We start from the raw sequence: 16,825 nt of genomic DNA, 5'->3' as shown, positions 1-16,825 counted from the left end.
CCACTAATATATTCAGCGTCGCAATTTAGGAAGTCAGGGATGACCAGAAGTGACTATATCAAGTTGGGATATTACCCGTTCGTTACCATTTGGCATATGCTTGCAACAAAACTGACGGGGGTAGATGGTGCAAATGTGGTTGGAGTCATCGATCCCTACGCCCGACATGCTGTGGACGTTCCCCATGCTCAAACCATGGATGAGAGAAATGGACGAGAAGATGGATGGGTCAAAGGATGGGGGAGCTCACTGTTACACTCTCTTCTTCCTGTGAGAAAGATTGCCTTGTTCTTGCCTCTAGGTTTCTCTTTTCACCTCAATTTGGTTCTCCTGTCGATTTTCTTTCTTCTCCATGGATTCCCCCTCCTCTAGATTTCTTTCCTTAGAGGCTCAAGCTCAAGGGTTCTATTCTCATGGTAGAGTATGGGATGAACAAGGAACAAGCAGGGGTACTGCGGCTACGCGCCGGTGGTTACCCTCCTGCCGCCACCGGCGCTTACCCTCCGCACGGGCACTGCGGCTACGCGCCGGTGGTTACCCCTCGCACGGGACTCAGCACGGTAACATAACTTATAAATTGTCATCATCAAGCTATATACATAGTGTGCACGAGCTGGGCCAAATTGAGACGTACATGCCACCCTTGAATTTCAAACGTGCATGCAGGTCACATGGGGATGGGATCATACCATACCGGGCACCACCAGCACGGCGGCGGCATCTACGGAGGCGGGAAGCACAAGGGCAGCGGCATGTTCGGCGGCAAGCACGGCAGGAAGTGGAAGTGAACAAGTGGCCTTACACACATCGTGCGCGCCCCAACCAGGCAGGCAGCTACTCTAGTATAAGCTCGCTTACGTATCTCGACCAAGTGGCCCTACACACGGTACAGTGCGTGATAGCTTTGCTTACTGTACCCTGAGTCAGTATGACGGTACAAAAATAAAGGTGTGATGTATGTACCGAACCGTATTCGACTGGTGTTGTGTACTTGTGTGTGAGAGACCACGGGCTACGAAGCAAATCGTATAAAACATATCACCAGTCGTTTCTTTTTCGGGCCGCCACTCTCATTTCGGCCCAGAATGCAATCTGATCTTTTCGGATTATCTTCAGAGACCTAACACGTTCAGACTTCAGAGAGATCCTTTTTCATTTTCTGCGGTGTGGAATCGCTCGACCCCGTGCGCACACAGCTCTGATCACCTCGACAGAGCAGAGCGCACGCTTTGCATCGCACACGGTTCGTCTGGGTCCATCCAAGAATGGTGCACGACAGCACGAGTTCCTGGTGAGAACCATCAGCTCAGCATTTTACATGCATTTTTTCTTGCCAGAGACGGAACTGAAGAATTCCCTATATTTCATGTTTTCGATAAACGGGCATTCAGCAAATGTTGAGCACATGTTACAACTCCAACAAAAAGATGAGCATATGCGTTTCCACTGTATTTTTAGCTCTTCAAAAGAATCACCATTCGACTACAATTTTACATATATATGGTGCGTGTTGATGAGCATGTGCGTTTCCGTTGTGTTTCTAAAAAAGGACTGTATTCACACGACACGGATGTCAACATTGAAAAAACATGACACAAAATTTCTAGCACTAACTAAGAGGTAATCGCACCACTGACCCAAAAATTTGAGAGGTGCGAGCAGTTTAGTCCAACAAGTTACAAAATGAGCAAACTAGTCCTAAAAGTTGAGATTCGGATTGATTAGAGGTCCAAAACAATCAGACGCAACACACGTGTCCAGTGTGTGTTTGTTGAAAACCCCCTATGGAAGCTCTCCTTCGCCTCCAATGGCCTCACCGACCGACATGTGTACAAATTGTTCATGTTCGGGGGGCTTTTTTGTAATTTCCACGACCCGATGGGACTCCATCTAGCTGTCACGTGTCTAATTCGGACTAATTGGACTAAAATGCTCCCGAATTTCAACTTCTGAGACTAGTTTTGCTCATTTGTAACTTGTTAGACTAAACTGCTCGCACCTCTCAAGTTGTTGGGCCAGTGGTGCAATTACCTCACTAACTAACAATCATGACTTCCTTTTAAAAAAAAACGAACAGCCATGACTATGCTTAATCTTCAGGTCACTCCCAATAATGCTAGTCTCGTAGCACACTATATTAGACATTTTACTGACATTGCACATGATGAAACTGTCTCTTATGATAGCAACTGTCTCTTCATGCAAACCAACACAAAATCATTAACTCTCTCTCTCTCACAAATTTATTAAATATTTGCTACTTTAGATACCATCTTAAGAGACAATACATGGGAATATATGGTTTCTTACCATTTAGGGTGGCTAAGAGACAACACTTAAGGCTGATCATAGTTGGAAATAACTTCAAGTAGTAACATGCTTTTGTTATTAGCCTAAGTTACCATCCTGATAGTGGGTAATAACTTATTGAGCTGATTTGCTAGCGAGCGGCATCACTGCCGCAGTGATATTGTATTCTGCGTGCATCGCTGCAGCGGCGACGTGCTCTGTAATTGTGCCAAGTCAACTTGGAAGAAAGCTTCATTTTTCATCTGACAGCGTTGTGATGGTAAGCCTGTGAAGCTCATCTTTGTCACCAACCTCTCTCCATTTGTTTGCCCCATTCATCAGAACAAATTACTTAGTCCTCTCTCCATGTGTTCCCCGTTAATTTAGTCCTTAGTCCTTAGAAGGAACGCATCTCACTTGCGTGATGAATCAATATTCTGGCAATGTTGCTTTTGGCGTTTCGCGACGTCACCACATTGGATATTGACCCCGGAGCACTCCTAGTGGCAATCTTCTGTTTGGATGAGGTGGATTTTGCTAGCACTGAGTAGAAACTTGAACAAAGTCGGAACCAGTACTGAGTCCAACACTCCAACCAGAAAATAGAGCTCGAAGCAGATGCAAGACAATCACTGCATCCATAGTTAAACAACACGGAAATGCAGAGCGCAGTTCTACTCTTTGACTTTGAATACGAAGAATCCAGCAACGAAATCCAGCATACAGTTTCTGACTGTTTATTCTGAGAACCACTCCGTATCACAATGTTTCAGACTGTTTATTCTAAAAAGGAGTAGAGAAGCATCAGGACTTCAGGTTCAGGAGACCACATGTCTGTCACCTCGGTTGGTACACGAACCGCCTGAGCAGCCGCATCATCTCGTCGGCGGCGTCGCTGAACGGGCGGCTGACGGAGAAGCCGTGCTGCTCCCCCTCGAACCGGGCGAGCTCGACGTCCTTCCCCAGCTCCCTCATCGCCGCCGCGTACCCGAGCACGCGGTCGCGGAGCACGTCTATGCCGGGCGCCACAACGAGCACCGGCGGGAGCTCCACCGCCGCAATAAAACCCGAGCTCTCCGTCTCCGGGCCGAACGGGTTGGCCAACGGGTGGTCCCTGGTGGCCCCCGCCGGCAGCGCCATGCGCCAGAGCTGGTCGGCCATGTCCGCCGTCAGGGACACGTCCGCGGGCGACAGGTCGATCTCGGCCGGCGTGCGCTGGACCCCGCTGAAGAACGCGGACAGGAGGACGAACCCCGCGATCCGAAAAGGCACCGGGGAGGAATCAATGATCCCCGAGGAGGCGGCGGCCTGGACGGTGACGTGGTGGGCCAGGTTGGCGCCGGCGGAGCAGCCGGAGACGAAGGTCCTGGCGAAGTCGGCCGAATCCGCGAGCCATGGGTCGGCGTTGCGGGTCTCGGCCTGGGCGCGGAGCCAGGAGAGGAAACCCTCGCCGTCGTGGATGGCGGCGGGGAGTCGGTGCTCGGGGGCGAGGCGGTACTGGACGGAGAGCACGACGGCGGGGAGCTCGGCGGCGGCGCGGAGGCAGAAGACGTGGAAGGACGGCTGCGCGTAGGAGCCGAGGCAGTAGCCCCCGCCGTGGAAGTAGACGAGCACCGGGAGCTTCTTCTCCTCCTTCTCGGCGGCCACCGGGGACGACGGCCTGTACACGCGGGCCTTGAGGCCGTGCGCCGCGTGGTACACCACGTCCTTCCACTCCACGCCGGGGACTTCCGGGTACTGCTCCGGCGGGAAGAGGACGGATTCGTCGCCGCGGATCACGGAGCCGTCGCTGCGGAGCTGCACCACGCCGAAGAAATCCTCCACCACGTGCGCTTGCGCTTGTGGTGCCGTGTAGCTGGACATGGTGGTCGGATGGGTCGATCGGTCCAACCGATGCCGTCGGAAGAAGGTAGCGGGTTGCTGCGATTCTTCTGAACTGATGGATGAGCCGGATTTATAGAAGGAGAGAAGGCCAGGCTGTGAGCTGGTCACATGTCACTCACCTGTGATATCCGGCTGGCGGAGCAACCAAGATTTCCTGTACAGCTGTATACTGTATAAATGGAAAATCACTGAAATTTTGTTGTGACGTGGGTCGTGCCTCGTGCGGTACACTGGCTCATTCAAATTCTTGGCTGGAATCGATCAGTCGATTAATTTCCCAACAATTTGACTTTTTCCTCGTACCAGTTTCTTGCCCGTGCGTTTTCTGTTTTTTTTCTTTTTTCTGTTTTTTCTGCCATTGTAAATTAAATTTAAACGGGTGCGTTTATGTGTCACGGTCGATAACCAACGAATTTTGCAATATACTTTTAGATAACATAGTTCGCGGGAGAATTTGAAAACAACACATGGTAGTTCATGATCATTATAGTTCAACATTCACAAACACGAACACATCAATTCATCATTCAACCGAAGACGTAACCTAACTTTTATGCCTAAAAAAGGTCCAAGCTCCTCACCGGAGCCTTTAGACTCGGACAGGACATCACTAGCAAGTTCACCGGTTCGCTCAGAATCGGAGGAGCCATGCAACTGGAGCTCCGCCTCCAAGCGCCACGCCCAGTCCTCCTCGCGGGCTCTTCGTACTCGCGAGATGGTCCAGGCGGTTTCCTCGTCGTAGAACCTCCCGCGGCGCTCCTCATCGTCGGAAACAGAAGATGGGCGGTGGTCCCAGCGACTCACGGCCAGGCAACGGTCCCGGAGCTCTCCGCGGCTCTGACTGGCGAGCGGCGGCCCGCTCCATCTCCAACCACCGCAATTCGAGCACTTGCTCGAGCCCAATGTCGAGGCTGGCCCAGCAGTTCTGGGCGAGGGCGTTGCGCTTCCGCGCGGTCTCCGACTTGACGAGTCGGCGACTCTCCTTCTCCTCAGCAACATTGTCTCGCTTGGCTATGGCAGGAGTTTCCTCGTGTGCAAAGTTGTGTAGACGATTTTTGTTAGAATTAGACCCTTCTGAGATTGGTATGAAGTTCATTTAAATCAAGCAGGCCCTACCATCTCTCACGTTTAGTATTTTCGATTGTTGGTGCCACAAAAGGCGAATGTGTGTGAGGAACGATCTTATCGAGCGAAGGGAGTTTGAGGAAAAAATGCTTCCGCCTGACTGCTCTCCCTGCCGCCTCCACCTCTCCGACGAGAGATTGCCGCCGACGGGCACGGCGCTTACGCTTTACCTACCCCGCATACACACCTCCCAGGGTGGCACAAGTCGCTGACGTCAGGTCCCCACCCAACCTCCCTCAAGACGAAGCTCGTGGATGTGCGACACATGGCGAATCCACCTCACGAGGTCACGCACGCGCTTCCCCCGCGGCTGACGGGAGGGTCCCGCCATGGAGTGGTGAGGAGGAGGTGCTGGAGGAATACTTTGGCCAGCTATGGGCGATCCCCTCCTCCTCCCCTCCCAAAGCTAGGGTTCCTAAACCCTCGCCCCTCCAGTCTCTCGTCTATATTCGGAGGGAGTTGGTGGCGGCGAAGAGATTCCAGGCCGCCGACTGCTTCCCGGTGCGGCCTGGTGACCATCCACTCCCTCGTCCAACTCAATTCCACTTTGCTCGGGATTTCTGGAGTGCGGAGCACTCGCGTGATACTTACGCGGAGGTGCTAAGGAAGGCAACCATGGCAGGCTCCGGTGTTTCTCGAGGCCAGGGTGGTGCGGGTCGTGGTGATGGCCGTCCGTTGAACCAAGGGCAGCGACAACAAGCTGGGACGCGTGGTGCCGGGAAGGCCCCCGCGCGAGCTCCACAGCAAGCACCTCGGCGGGTCCTGCGCAGACGACCCAAGCTCTGGCACCAGCGTTGCAACAGGGTGCTCCCCAGCCGGCGACGTCCACTTCGACGGCGTCTGCGACCTCTGCACCGGCGACCTTGCTGGTTCAGCCGCTCGACCCAAGGTATCGCAATCTCATCTGTTTCAATTGCGGGCTCCCGGGTCACTACATCAACAACTACGTTCGACCCCGTCTCTGCTTCATGTGCGGTCGCACTGGGCACCACATGGACAACTGCCCGGAATGGGGCAAGACACTTCCGGTGGCTCAGGTGGTGGGCACGGGTGGCGAGGGTCTAGGGTTCTTCCATCTGGCGGTCGATCAAGCTGAGGCTAGCTAGTGGCTCAATCTGGAGAACTGCGGTGTCATCTCTGTGCTTGAGGGAAGGCTGGACGAACAGGGACTGTCTCAAGCCCTTTCAGCGATCTGGGACAGCCAGTGGCCTTGGCAAGTTCGCCAGCTGGCAGACAAGCAATTTCTTGTGAGATTCCCTCCGCAGAAGAAGGTTACTGATCTTACAGCCATTCCATCTATCAACCTGTGTCAGTCAAGATCACTGCCTGGGATGGAGATGTGCCTGCTGTCAGAGAACTGCATGAGATTTGGGTTCAGATAGGGGGATCCCCCCAAAATGCATCTCCTGGTCTCTCATTGCACAAGTTACCAAGGTGTTTGGCCTGCTCATTGATGTGGATTGGCATGAAATCTTCAAGTCCTTCTATGATGTGGTTAGAGTCAAGATTGCTGTAAAACAACTGAACAAAATTCCTGCTGAGAGATGCTTTGTCATTCAGAAGAAGATGTATCTGCTCAAGTTCATTACAGAATCTGAACCCACTAAGATGATCACTGACAAACCTGCTGATGACCCTGATGATGACAAGCATGATGACAAGGATGATGCTAAAGGAGATGGTGACAACAAAGAGTTGGATGGTTATGATGGTGAAGATTATGAGGATGATGAATATGATGGTCTGGATGACCCAGCCATCAACTCTGGCAAAAGCTCCCCACCAGCCACTCAGAACAAACAATCTGGGTCAAAGACTGTCAACTCTGCAATGCCTCTTCCTGTTTGTGTGATTAGGACAGACAACTCCTTTCAGATCCTGGCTGTGGATGTGGAGGAAGACCCCCCCTAGGATACAACAGTGGAGGACCCTTCCACTGATGAGTGGGCAAAATGTGATGAGACTGTGGCATCTGAGGCTCACCTGCCTGAGTTCTTCAACTCCATGGAGGATATCTATATTGACATACAGCAGGATAAACAGATCACTCCTCTCAAGGTGGTGCAGATGGCTACTACAATCACATCTCCAATGAAGACCAACAAGAAGTGGGGGCCTACTCAACCTATAAGAATGAGCCAAAGAATCCCACGGGATGGTAAATCTATCTTGGAGAGGGCTAAAGAGCTCAAAGAGGCTAAAGTGATAGGAAAAGGTACTTTGAAACACTCTTATGCTTCCTGCTCTAGCAGTAGCTTAATCCATTCTGCTCATGTTGTTGGCATTTGTCTGGGGCCTACCCCTGATGCTATTAAGACTAATGTTAACCAACTGAAACAACTTGAATCTGACAGAATGGTTAGTTTTCATGATAATCACCCTGATATGTTTTTACCTAATGAAAATGATCTTTTTACTGACAATTGGCTACACTCCATTCCTAGTGAGGAAGAATCTTCTTCTGCAACTAGAGAGTCTGCAGAAGAAGATTTTACAGAGCAAGCCATAGCTAGCTCTGTAAGAAGGAGTGGTAGAGGAAAAAACAAATCTAGAAGAAAAAATTATGACAGGTCTATTTTGGAATGTTAGGGGGCTTAACAACCCCACTGAAGTGTCTAAAGTCAAAAATCTTCTTAAACAACAACTCCCCAACATCAGTGGTTTATCTGAAACAAAAAAGAGTGATTATTCTATGCAGTTCCTAGAGTCTTTTACCACTTATGGTAACTTTGTTTGGAATTGGCTTCCTGCTACTGGTACTGCAGGAGGCATTCTTGTAAGTGTAAATACTGATTTGTTTGATGTAATCTTTTGGGATATTAAACCATACTAGTCCTGGCCTCTGTGAAAAATAAACTGGATAATTTTTGCTGGAATTTTGTTGTTGTTTATGGCTCTAGCTATGAGGAATATAAACAGGCTTTTAGTGATGAGTTGCACAATCTATTCTGTCACACTGCCTCAGATAAGAATAAATGTAATATCCATTATGGATGGGCTGCCAAGTTTAATGATTGGATCAATGGACATGGCCTGATGGAAATTAAATTGGCCAATAGAAAATTTACTTGGGGGAACAATCAGGAGGATGCCATTATGGCTGCTATTGTCGTCACTCAGTGCTCCGACACCGGGGGCGTGCGGCCACGTCCCCCTTTTAGGTTCGGTAGGGGCGTCTGGGGCGGAGACCCGGTGATCACCGGCTCGACCGATGGGGCCCTACGGGGCCAGCGAGACGAAGTGCTAGGGGTACGCGTTGGTCCAAGAACAGACGCACGCACGTTTTTTACCCAGGTTCGGGCCACCCGGAGGTGTAAAATCCTACGTCCTGCCTATCTGAGCTGATATTGATTACGGATCAAATGTTTACAGGTTGCCGGGCAAGCTCCCAGGCTTCCTCTCAGTGTCTAGGTACTCCTTAATGTTCTCTGATGGCTGCCTACTAGAACCAACTGACCCTCGATCTAACGACGAAGGGAACTTGCAGAACTGAACGACTGTCCAGCTGACTAACTAACCAACCGACTAACCCCCTTGACCGTTGGCATGGGTTCTCCTTTTATACACAAGGGAATGCCACATGTGTCACAGTGCATGAGCTACAAGTGTCCAACGGGGAGGCATGTAACTCTCCCCGGTGAGCTGGTGGTGTGCATGGGTGCCACCTCCGCTGCTAGGGGCCTAAGACCCTAGGGTAGGATTAGACAACCACTGTTCCTTGGATCGGACGGGTAACTACCCGCCGGTCGGCTCGCTTACTGAGCCGTGTGCCTTGGTGGGACCGTGCGTCCCGCGCCTGCCACGCGCCCGCGCGGCGCTGTCCATTGGGCCCCACGACCCGAGGCGGGGGCACGCGCCCGGGAACCCCCAGTCCCAGCAAGTCGACCCCGGGAAGCACCCGGGCCCAACGCACCCGGGAGCCCCCTCATGGGAAGCAGCTTCCCGGGAGGTGCCCAAGCGGGAATATTCCCCGAGGCCCCGCTAGCCCCTTTCGGGCTGGTAGCTTGCCGGGGAGCTCATAGACGCTTCCCGGGATGAGACCTTTCCGGGAACCCGAGAGAGGGGCCCGCGCGTCGCGCAGCGGTGGTATTCCGGGTGCCACTGGTGCGACAGTAGCCCCCGGGTGTGGGCCGGCATCACCTGTTCCCGGAAGGGTCTCCCCCTAGTCGGTTGCCGAGCTACGCCCTTAACCGACGCGTGGGCCCTGATCAGTCGCGGGCCCGCGTCCCTTCGCTGCCCGTGTACGGCGCCGTTACAAGCGGAGCAGTGGACGCGCGATCTCTGCCCTAACTCCCCCCCCCTAAATAGGGTAGTTAAGGCCACTCCGCGCATTACTCCCAGTGATTAGGAGTTATCCCCGCGCACCCGTAGGGTACGGAACCGGCCGTTACCAAACGGCCGGGCGTCATAAAGCCTCTACTGTTGCCAAAAGGGGAACAACAATTTTGCCTTTTCGCCTCCATCCTCTTCCACATCTCGTATCCCTGTGCTCCTGCCAGCTTCCGCCCTCGCTTACCATGTTGCCCCCCACCACCAGGAATGGGAAGGAGGTCCAAACCTCGAAGAAGCCCACGGCAAGCAAGACCGAGGCGGCAATCAAAGCGGCCGCCGCCAAGGACCAGAAGAGGCGGGAGATGCGCGCCACAGTCGCCTTCTTTCGCCCTGGCTATAACGGCGAGGCGCTGGGGAAGCTCCGGCTCGCCGTCGCCTCCAGCTTTAGCGAGCACGGGGAGACGCAGATCTTCCCGGCGGGCGTCGAGCACCAGGGCAACGATTTCCGGGTGTTCGCGCGCTTCCTCCTCTGCGGCATGGTGCTGCCCTTCTCTCTGTTCCTCCACGCACTGATGGAGTCTTATCAGTTGCGGGTGGCGCAGCTCCACCCCACCTCGTTGTTCCTCCTCGCCACCTTCCAGTTCCTCTGCGAGGCGTTCGTGGGGGTGATGCCGTCGGTGGGGCTCTTCCGCCCCTACTTCTACCCGCGGATCGACAACGCGAAGGGGGTGGTTTTCCGCACTCGTGACCAGATAAAGTCCGAGTTCATCGTCCGGTCGGGGAAGAAGATTCAAAAAGAGTGGCGGGGCGACTGGTGCTGGGTCCGGGTGGAGGACCCCCAGGAGTTCATCAAGTCACCGACGGAGTTGCCGGTACCCCAGAACGGCTGGCAGGACAGGTACCACCACGACGCCGACCTCCTCCCCATCGTGGAGAAGATCAAGGCGCTGCGGCTAGCGGGGCCCACCGATGTCGACGTGGCGCGCACCTTCGTCCATCGGCGCATAGCCCCGCTGCAGCTACGCTCCCGGCCCGCGTGGATGTACACGGGTTCCGAGGACAGGACACGCCTCCAGGCGGACGGCATGGATTTGGAGTCACTCAGGACATGGGTGAGGGGGATCTCCGGCGAGATCTTCCAATCAACGGAGTTCCCGCCGGGGGTTTCCGCTCTCCACGCTGGCGTCAAGGTGCTCAGCGACATTGTCGGCGCCTTCCCGCCCTGCAACGAGTGGGGGCTGATGGACGACACCCCCACCCGGGTCCCGCACGCCCCCCCCGCAAGCATCCTGCGGGAAGCAGGTGCTCGAGCAGAACGAGGGCGGGTCCGAGCCCAGCTGGGCTCCCTCCGGTCGCTGGACGACGAGGGGGACCAGGTGGCTGCGTCCCCGGATGTCGTCGTCGTGGAGGACGACGACGAGGAAAGCAGTGACAGCGCGCCCTAGATCGTGAGAAGATCAAGGGCGTTCGCAACGGCCGCAGCCATCTCCTCAACAGCGACATCCGCCCCGGCAGCGGCCGCCAACCTGGCGGCGGCTGCCGCTTCTGGGGCGCCCGTCGGTACCTTCACGGCATCCGCGGCAACAGGGGCCACGAGTGCCTCGGCGGCAGCCCCTGCCTTGGTGGCAGCCGCTAGCTCCGCGGCGGGAACCGGTCCCGGGGTGCCCGCCGGTACCCCGGTAGCGCCAGCGCCTGCGGGGGTCACCGGCGCCCCGGCAACGGCTTTCGCCCCGGTGGTCGGGCCCTCCACGAGTTTGGTTCCCGGCGCCGCGGCGGCCTCGCTGACGACACCCGGAGCTCCGGGTTACGACGACTTCGCGGGCGCCCACGACGCCGCCCGCTCGTGGGGTCTTCTGGGGCTTCGCGCTCCGGCGCAACCCCTCGAAGTCCTCATCGCCGGCGGGTGCCAGCAAGAGGGCGAGGAGCGATTCCCCGCCCGGCACACCAAGCAAGAGGACGCACGCCGACGCTGGCGGCACCGCCGACCTCGCTGCCGCAGGGGTCCGCAGCGGCGCGGGCGTGCCCCTTGGCGACCCAGCCCCAACGGACGCAGGGCCGGTCCCGGGTATGTCTTCGTTGATTCTCTGCAACTGCAATTTCTGTTAGCTAGGCTCATGAACGTACCTCCTTTCTGCAGTGGGCGGCAGCTCGCCCGCGGCAACCCTTGTGGATGCTCCCACCGGTGCAAGCGAAGCAGAGGAGGCCGCCCCGGCAAGCCCGACGGCCGCACAAGGTAACCTCCCTGGTCGCTCTTGTCTGCCTTTGAAGGCGCCATCCTTCGCTGGTTCTCATGCTTCTCATTGCTGCAGGCACAGGTGCGCACCTGCCAGGAACGGGCGCACCCGTGGTCGACCCTGACTCGGTCGTCGAGGCCGCGAGGGCAGAGGTGGAGTCAGAAGCGGCTCTCACGTCCGGCCCCGCTGCGACGGACACAGCGGCAGCAGAGGACACCGCCGCCGCCGTGACGGCACCTGGCGACGCGCCCGAAGCCGCGGACGTGGCCGGTTCGAGCTCACCTGTCGTCCAACAGGGGGCAACCCCCGCCGAAGGCAGGGAGGCTTCTCCAACCCCGGGGTCCCTGAGCGCAGGCGCGGGGGAAGTTGCCGGGGAAGGACGGCAAGATCCCCGGGAGCAAGTTGGCGACCCCGCGCCTAGCCCACTTCGGCAGCAGGGTTCATCATCCTCGGGGGCTCTCCCCGGCACCGACCTCGACACCCTCGCCGGGGTCGCTTGGAACCCCCTTACCTGGGATCCGAGCATCTTTGAGCTGGGGCACCGGTTCCTGGACGCCGTCTGGGACCAGCGATTTGCCTCTGTCACCTCCTACAACGAGGTGAGGGAGCGCCACACAGCCGCCAAGAATCAACTCGGCGAGGTGCGAGAGGCCGTGAAAAGAGAGTGGCGCGAACTCTCCCGGCTGCGCGAGGAGGCGCGCCTTGCCGAAGAGGAGGCGCGGCTGGCCCGGCAAGCCCTGGAGGCCGCTCAGGAGCCGGTAGTCCCGGAGACCGAGCTCCGTCGGCAACTGGAGGTTCAGCGCGTGGAGCTCGAAGGAAGGCTCGACACGATGGCGGCAACTTTCGAAACGGCCCGAAAGGAGCATGCCGAGGTGCTCGCGACGGCCCAGACGCGGCTGAGCGAGAAGAGCGAGCTGATCGCCAATCACCGCGGTGAAATCCAAGGCCTCTGCGTCCTGCTAGAGGTGCAGGTCAAGGCTGTCGAGGATGCAGCGAGAGCCGCGGCTCACCTCCGCCAAAGACAGAGCGGCCAGGCTCGAGGCCGAGTTGGCCACCGTCCGGGAGGAGCTCGCCAAGGCCAGCGAGGCCAACGCGACCAAGGCCGCAGAGCTTGCGAAGCTGGAGGGCCGCATCAGCAGGGCCAAGAAGGCCACGCAAGATGCCTAACTCCATCACGGCACGCTGATCGGGCAGCGGCAGCTCGAGACGGAGAAGCTGACGAAGATCGCCCAATCGCTGCGCGACCTACTGCCCAAGTTCGAGCTGCAGGCGGCGGAGGAGGACAGCACAGACGTCACGACGCTGATCCCCTTCTTCTCCGACTTGGTGGGGAAGCTCGGGGCGCTCGATGTCTGGATCGCCAGGTATGGCGCCAACGAAGTCGCCAACTGCGCTCGGGAGGTTGCCGGGACAATCCTCCCGCGGATTCATCTCCGAGACCCGGAGTTTCCCTTCGAGTCCCTGCTGGACGCTTGGTCCGACAGCGAGGACGAGCCCACGCACACCCAAGCAGTGCGCGAGTTTGTCGATGAGGTCGTCGAGTGGATGCAGATGAAGCCGGAGCCTGATCTCCCCGCCGACCCACCGGCCGAAGACGGCGACAACTAGTTGCCGCAGCCCCCAGCCGTGCTCGTTGCTTCCACTGTACTTTCTTTTGTTTGCTTCCCCTGCAAGTATGGCGCTTAGCGCCGTTTGAACAATCATGTTCCGGTTAGCCCATGTAATCATTCAACACTCAGTTAATCAAGCTCTTAAAACTGCTTAATTTTTGTCCTTTATTCCCGAGGCTGCCTTGCGGGGTGGTTCCCTTAGTCTTTGCATGTTACGCCTTGTGTTGCCGGGGACTCGCACGCCCCACACTTGACCAGACCAGGGACCCGGGACGGACCCGTGGTGCTGACCTGGGGCCAAGCGGTAGGCGGCGAGCCACTCCCCTTGCGGGGTAACTACTCCAAGCCATGCCCTCCCAGGACGAACCCGGGAGCCACACGGGGAGCGCACTCCCCCCGCAAGCGCCCTCCTCACACCCCGGTCACGTGCAGGCTCCGGGACCACACTTGGCGAAGCAGCGTTAACACTTAGTTAAGTAAACCTTTTCGACAAGTCCGTTATTCCTGACGCTGTCTCGCGGGGTGGCCCCTTTTAGCCTTTGCGTATTTTGCCTTGTGTTGTGGGGGACTCGCGCGCGCCTCTCCCTTGACCGGACTAGGGACCCGGGACGGACCCGTGGCACCGACCTAGGGCCAAGCGGTAGCGGGGAGCCACTCCACTTGCGGGGTAACTACTCCAAGCCGTGCCCCTCTGGGACGGACCCGCGAAGCCACACGGGGAGCGCACTCCCCCCGCAAGCGTTCCTTTGAACACTCCGGCTATGCGCGGGATCTGGGGCCGCACCCAGGGAGACAGTGCTCAGTTTCGTTCATCTCTTAGCGAATTCAGCGTTCATGTTCAGACACTTAGCTTTTTCGTTCGGTTCAACGCCTTGTGACGCTCGACAGTAGAGTGCAGACGGGGCATTGCCTTGGTAGGAAACCACGTTGGGTACCTGTTCAAGGGAAACGATCTCTGAGGGATGCGGCAAGAGCGCGGGGGCAGGATTGCCGCCAGCGGCAACCGCCGCCGACGATGCTACCACCACGCTCGCGCGGCAACCCTCGCCTTTAGGGACTGGCCCTGGCTTTCAGGGAGGAACCCTGGCCTTCAGGGAGGAACCCTAGCTTAGGAGGACTCCGCCCCGGGAGCAGCCGCAAGACGGCTATAACGTCCTCGCCGCCAGCTTCGCCCCACCCTGAACGGCGGGCACGGGTGGCGAGGAAGTTATAGCCTCCCAGCGACAGCTCCCGCAACTGGGGAGACCTGGTCTTTTTTTTGGGGGGGGGGGGGGGCTCGTCCCAAGGGATGTGACAGCCCTTGTCGCCCGGGAGCAAACTGCTCGAGGGCCGCGGCAGGGACGCGGTGATGGGCCGGAACGGGCGATGAGCGCCGGCACCGGTGCCATCACAGCGTCCTCGCAATGACCTGTGCCCGAAAAAGGCTCTCTTGCGGCCGGGTCTCTATGATAGTGCACCCGTCGGCACAAGGCACGGAGGGCATGCACTACCATAAAGTCTCCGCGGCAGCCCCTGCTCCTTGCGGAGGTGTCCTATGGAGGGGGGCGGCAAGGGCACTGTGGCAATGCACCCCGTCAGTGCCGGACGCTGATGGGATGCACCACCACAGTGCCTCTGCGGCGACCCTCGACCAGGAGCCGCCCACTTGAGGAAGCGTGGCAGGTGCACAACGGCAGTGCACCCGTCGGTGCGGGACGCCGATGGCATGCACTACCATTGTGCCTCTGCGGCGTCCCTCGGGGGCGGGCTCGATGGGGTGATGCAGCAGGGGCGCGATGGCAGCGCACCCGCCGGCGCCGGCGGGAAGCACCACCTCCGCGCCTCCGTGGCACCACCCGCCTTAACGGCCCTGAACCCGGCTTCGCTCTGAGCCGTTCCGTGGTTGGGGCGCGCCTTTTATAGGCGCGGGAGGGGGGTTTGCCACCGCGCACGATGGACCCGCGCAGCACCGTGGCGCCCTTCCCTCAAACGCGGCGCAGTTTCCGTCGCCATGTTTACCAGGCAACCGTGGCACACGTGGCAGCAATCTGTCAACTCAGAAGCCTCGGAGTGCGGTGAGCCCCTTGTGTTGCGGTCCTCCCGCACCACAAGGCACCGGTGTATGGTGCGACCCGTGGGCAGCTCACGGGCACCACAGTGTACAAGATTGCACCCTTTCCTGCAGGTTAGACTCTTGCCAGGCCCGAGGTGCTGCAAATTTTTTCGAAACTTACGAAAACAAGCAACATAGACAAATCTCTCCTGCTTCCCAGCCCCCGGGCACAAAGGTGTTGATGCCAAACTTGGATGTGAGCATTTCCTTTCCCAGGCGCAGCGACTGCGCGGGAGGCCGAGCAACTGCACGCCCAGTGATGCACGTTGCGGGAAGCCTGCCAACGGCATGTCCAGCGATGCACGTTGCGGGAAGCCCGCCAACGGCATGACCCGTGCCGGAACGATCCAGCAACGGGTTTACGTTTCGAGGCCACAACAGCCCCCTGCTCACAACCAAGTATGGAAAGACACCTTTGTGCACTTAAAGCAGGAAACAGAAGAAAAAACATGCGAATAAACAAGGCAAATCCAAAGCTCAGGGGCGAAACACTTATCTTTATTCACGATTAACTAGCGGTTTACACGCGGGGGCTGCCCGGTTACACTAGTTCGAGAGGTATGCATCGGAGGCATCACCTGAGGGTCGGGCTCCGCCGCTTCACGGGTAGAACTTGCGCAAGTGCTCAATATTCCAGCTATTGGGCACCGGCAAGCCGTCTTCGGTTTCCAGGCGGACAGCCCCCGGCCTGGTCACCTGCACTAACCGGAAGGGGCCCTCCCATTTCGGAGTCAACTTGTTCCCGGCCTTCGTTCCTTGTAACCGGCGCAAGACAAGGTCTCCGTTCTCGAGCCCCCGGGGACGGACTCGCCTGTTGTGATAACGACGGAGTCCCTGCTGGTAGCGCGCGGCTCGCACAGCAGCCCGGCATTGAAGTTCTTTGATGAAGTTTAGATCGTCGACTCTTTGCTCGTGTTGGCTGGTGTCGCCGTACGCGCGTACTCGGGGAGATCCGTACTTGAGCTCGAGGGGCAGCACCGCTTCTGCCCCATAGACAAGGGCGAAAGGAGTTTCGCCCGTTGCCCGACTAGGTGTGGTCCCGATGGACCACAGCACGGGCTGGAGTTCTTCGATCCAGTGCTTCTCGTTGCCCGACTAGCCCCCGCAGCACCTCTTCGTTGGCTCGCTCCGCCTGTCCGTTACTCCTCGGGTGAGCAACGGACGCGAAGCGCAGCTTAGTGCCCATGTCTTCGCAGTAGGCTTGAAACGCCGCGCTCGTGAATTGCGTGCCGTTGTCGGTGATAATGCTGTTAGGAACACCAAACCGGCACACAATGCCCTTGAAGAACTTGATGGCCGCCTGGGCAGTCACCTTCCGC

General features: G+C 57.4%; 2 protein-coding genes across 4 annotated transcripts; one reads left to right on the top strand and one right to left on the bottom strand.

Annotated features, from left to right (window-relative positions):
• The first annotated feature begins 5 nt into the window (after positions 1-5).
• LOC104582689 lies at positions 6-1,109 on the top strand. Of its 3 annotated transcripts, none has more exons than XM_010233175.3 (3): positions 6-301; positions 421-560; positions 667-1,109. In XM_010233175.3, exons 1-3 carry the CDS (start codon positions 40-42, stop codon positions 841-843), a joined length of 579 nt encoding a protein of 192 aa, XP_010231477.1. In that variant the 5' UTR covers positions 6-39; the 3' UTR covers positions 844-1,109. The 3 variants fall into 3 exon arrangements, with proteins under 3 accessions (XP_010231477.1, XP_010231478.1, XP_014755205.1); XM_010233176.3 differs by having other exon boundaries at positions 89-270; XM_014899719.2 differs by having other exon boundaries at positions 89-270; positions 373-560.
• A 1,735-nt stretch (positions 1,110-2,844) lies between these two features.
• On the bottom strand, positions 2,845-4,298 carry LOC100822746 (probable carboxylesterase 15). The gene has a single exon (XM_003568533.4). The coding sequence runs from the start codon at positions 4,150-4,152 to the stop codon at positions 3,127-3,129; it is 1,026 nt and encodes a 341-aa protein (XP_003568581.1). The 5' UTR covers positions 4,153-4,298; the 3' UTR covers positions 2,845-3,126.
• Between the last annotated feature and the right edge of the window lie 12,527 nt (positions 4,299-16,825).

The sequence above is a fragment of the Brachypodium distachyon genome, chromosome 2, assembly GCF_000005505.3.
Source record: "Brachypodium distachyon strain Bd21 chromosome 2, Brachypodium_distachyon_v3.0, whole genome shotgun sequence".
NCBI lineage: Eukaryota > Viridiplantae > Streptophyta > Magnoliopsida > Poales > Poaceae > Brachypodium > Brachypodium distachyon.
This window is presented reverse-complemented; position numbering and strand designations above follow the sequence as displayed.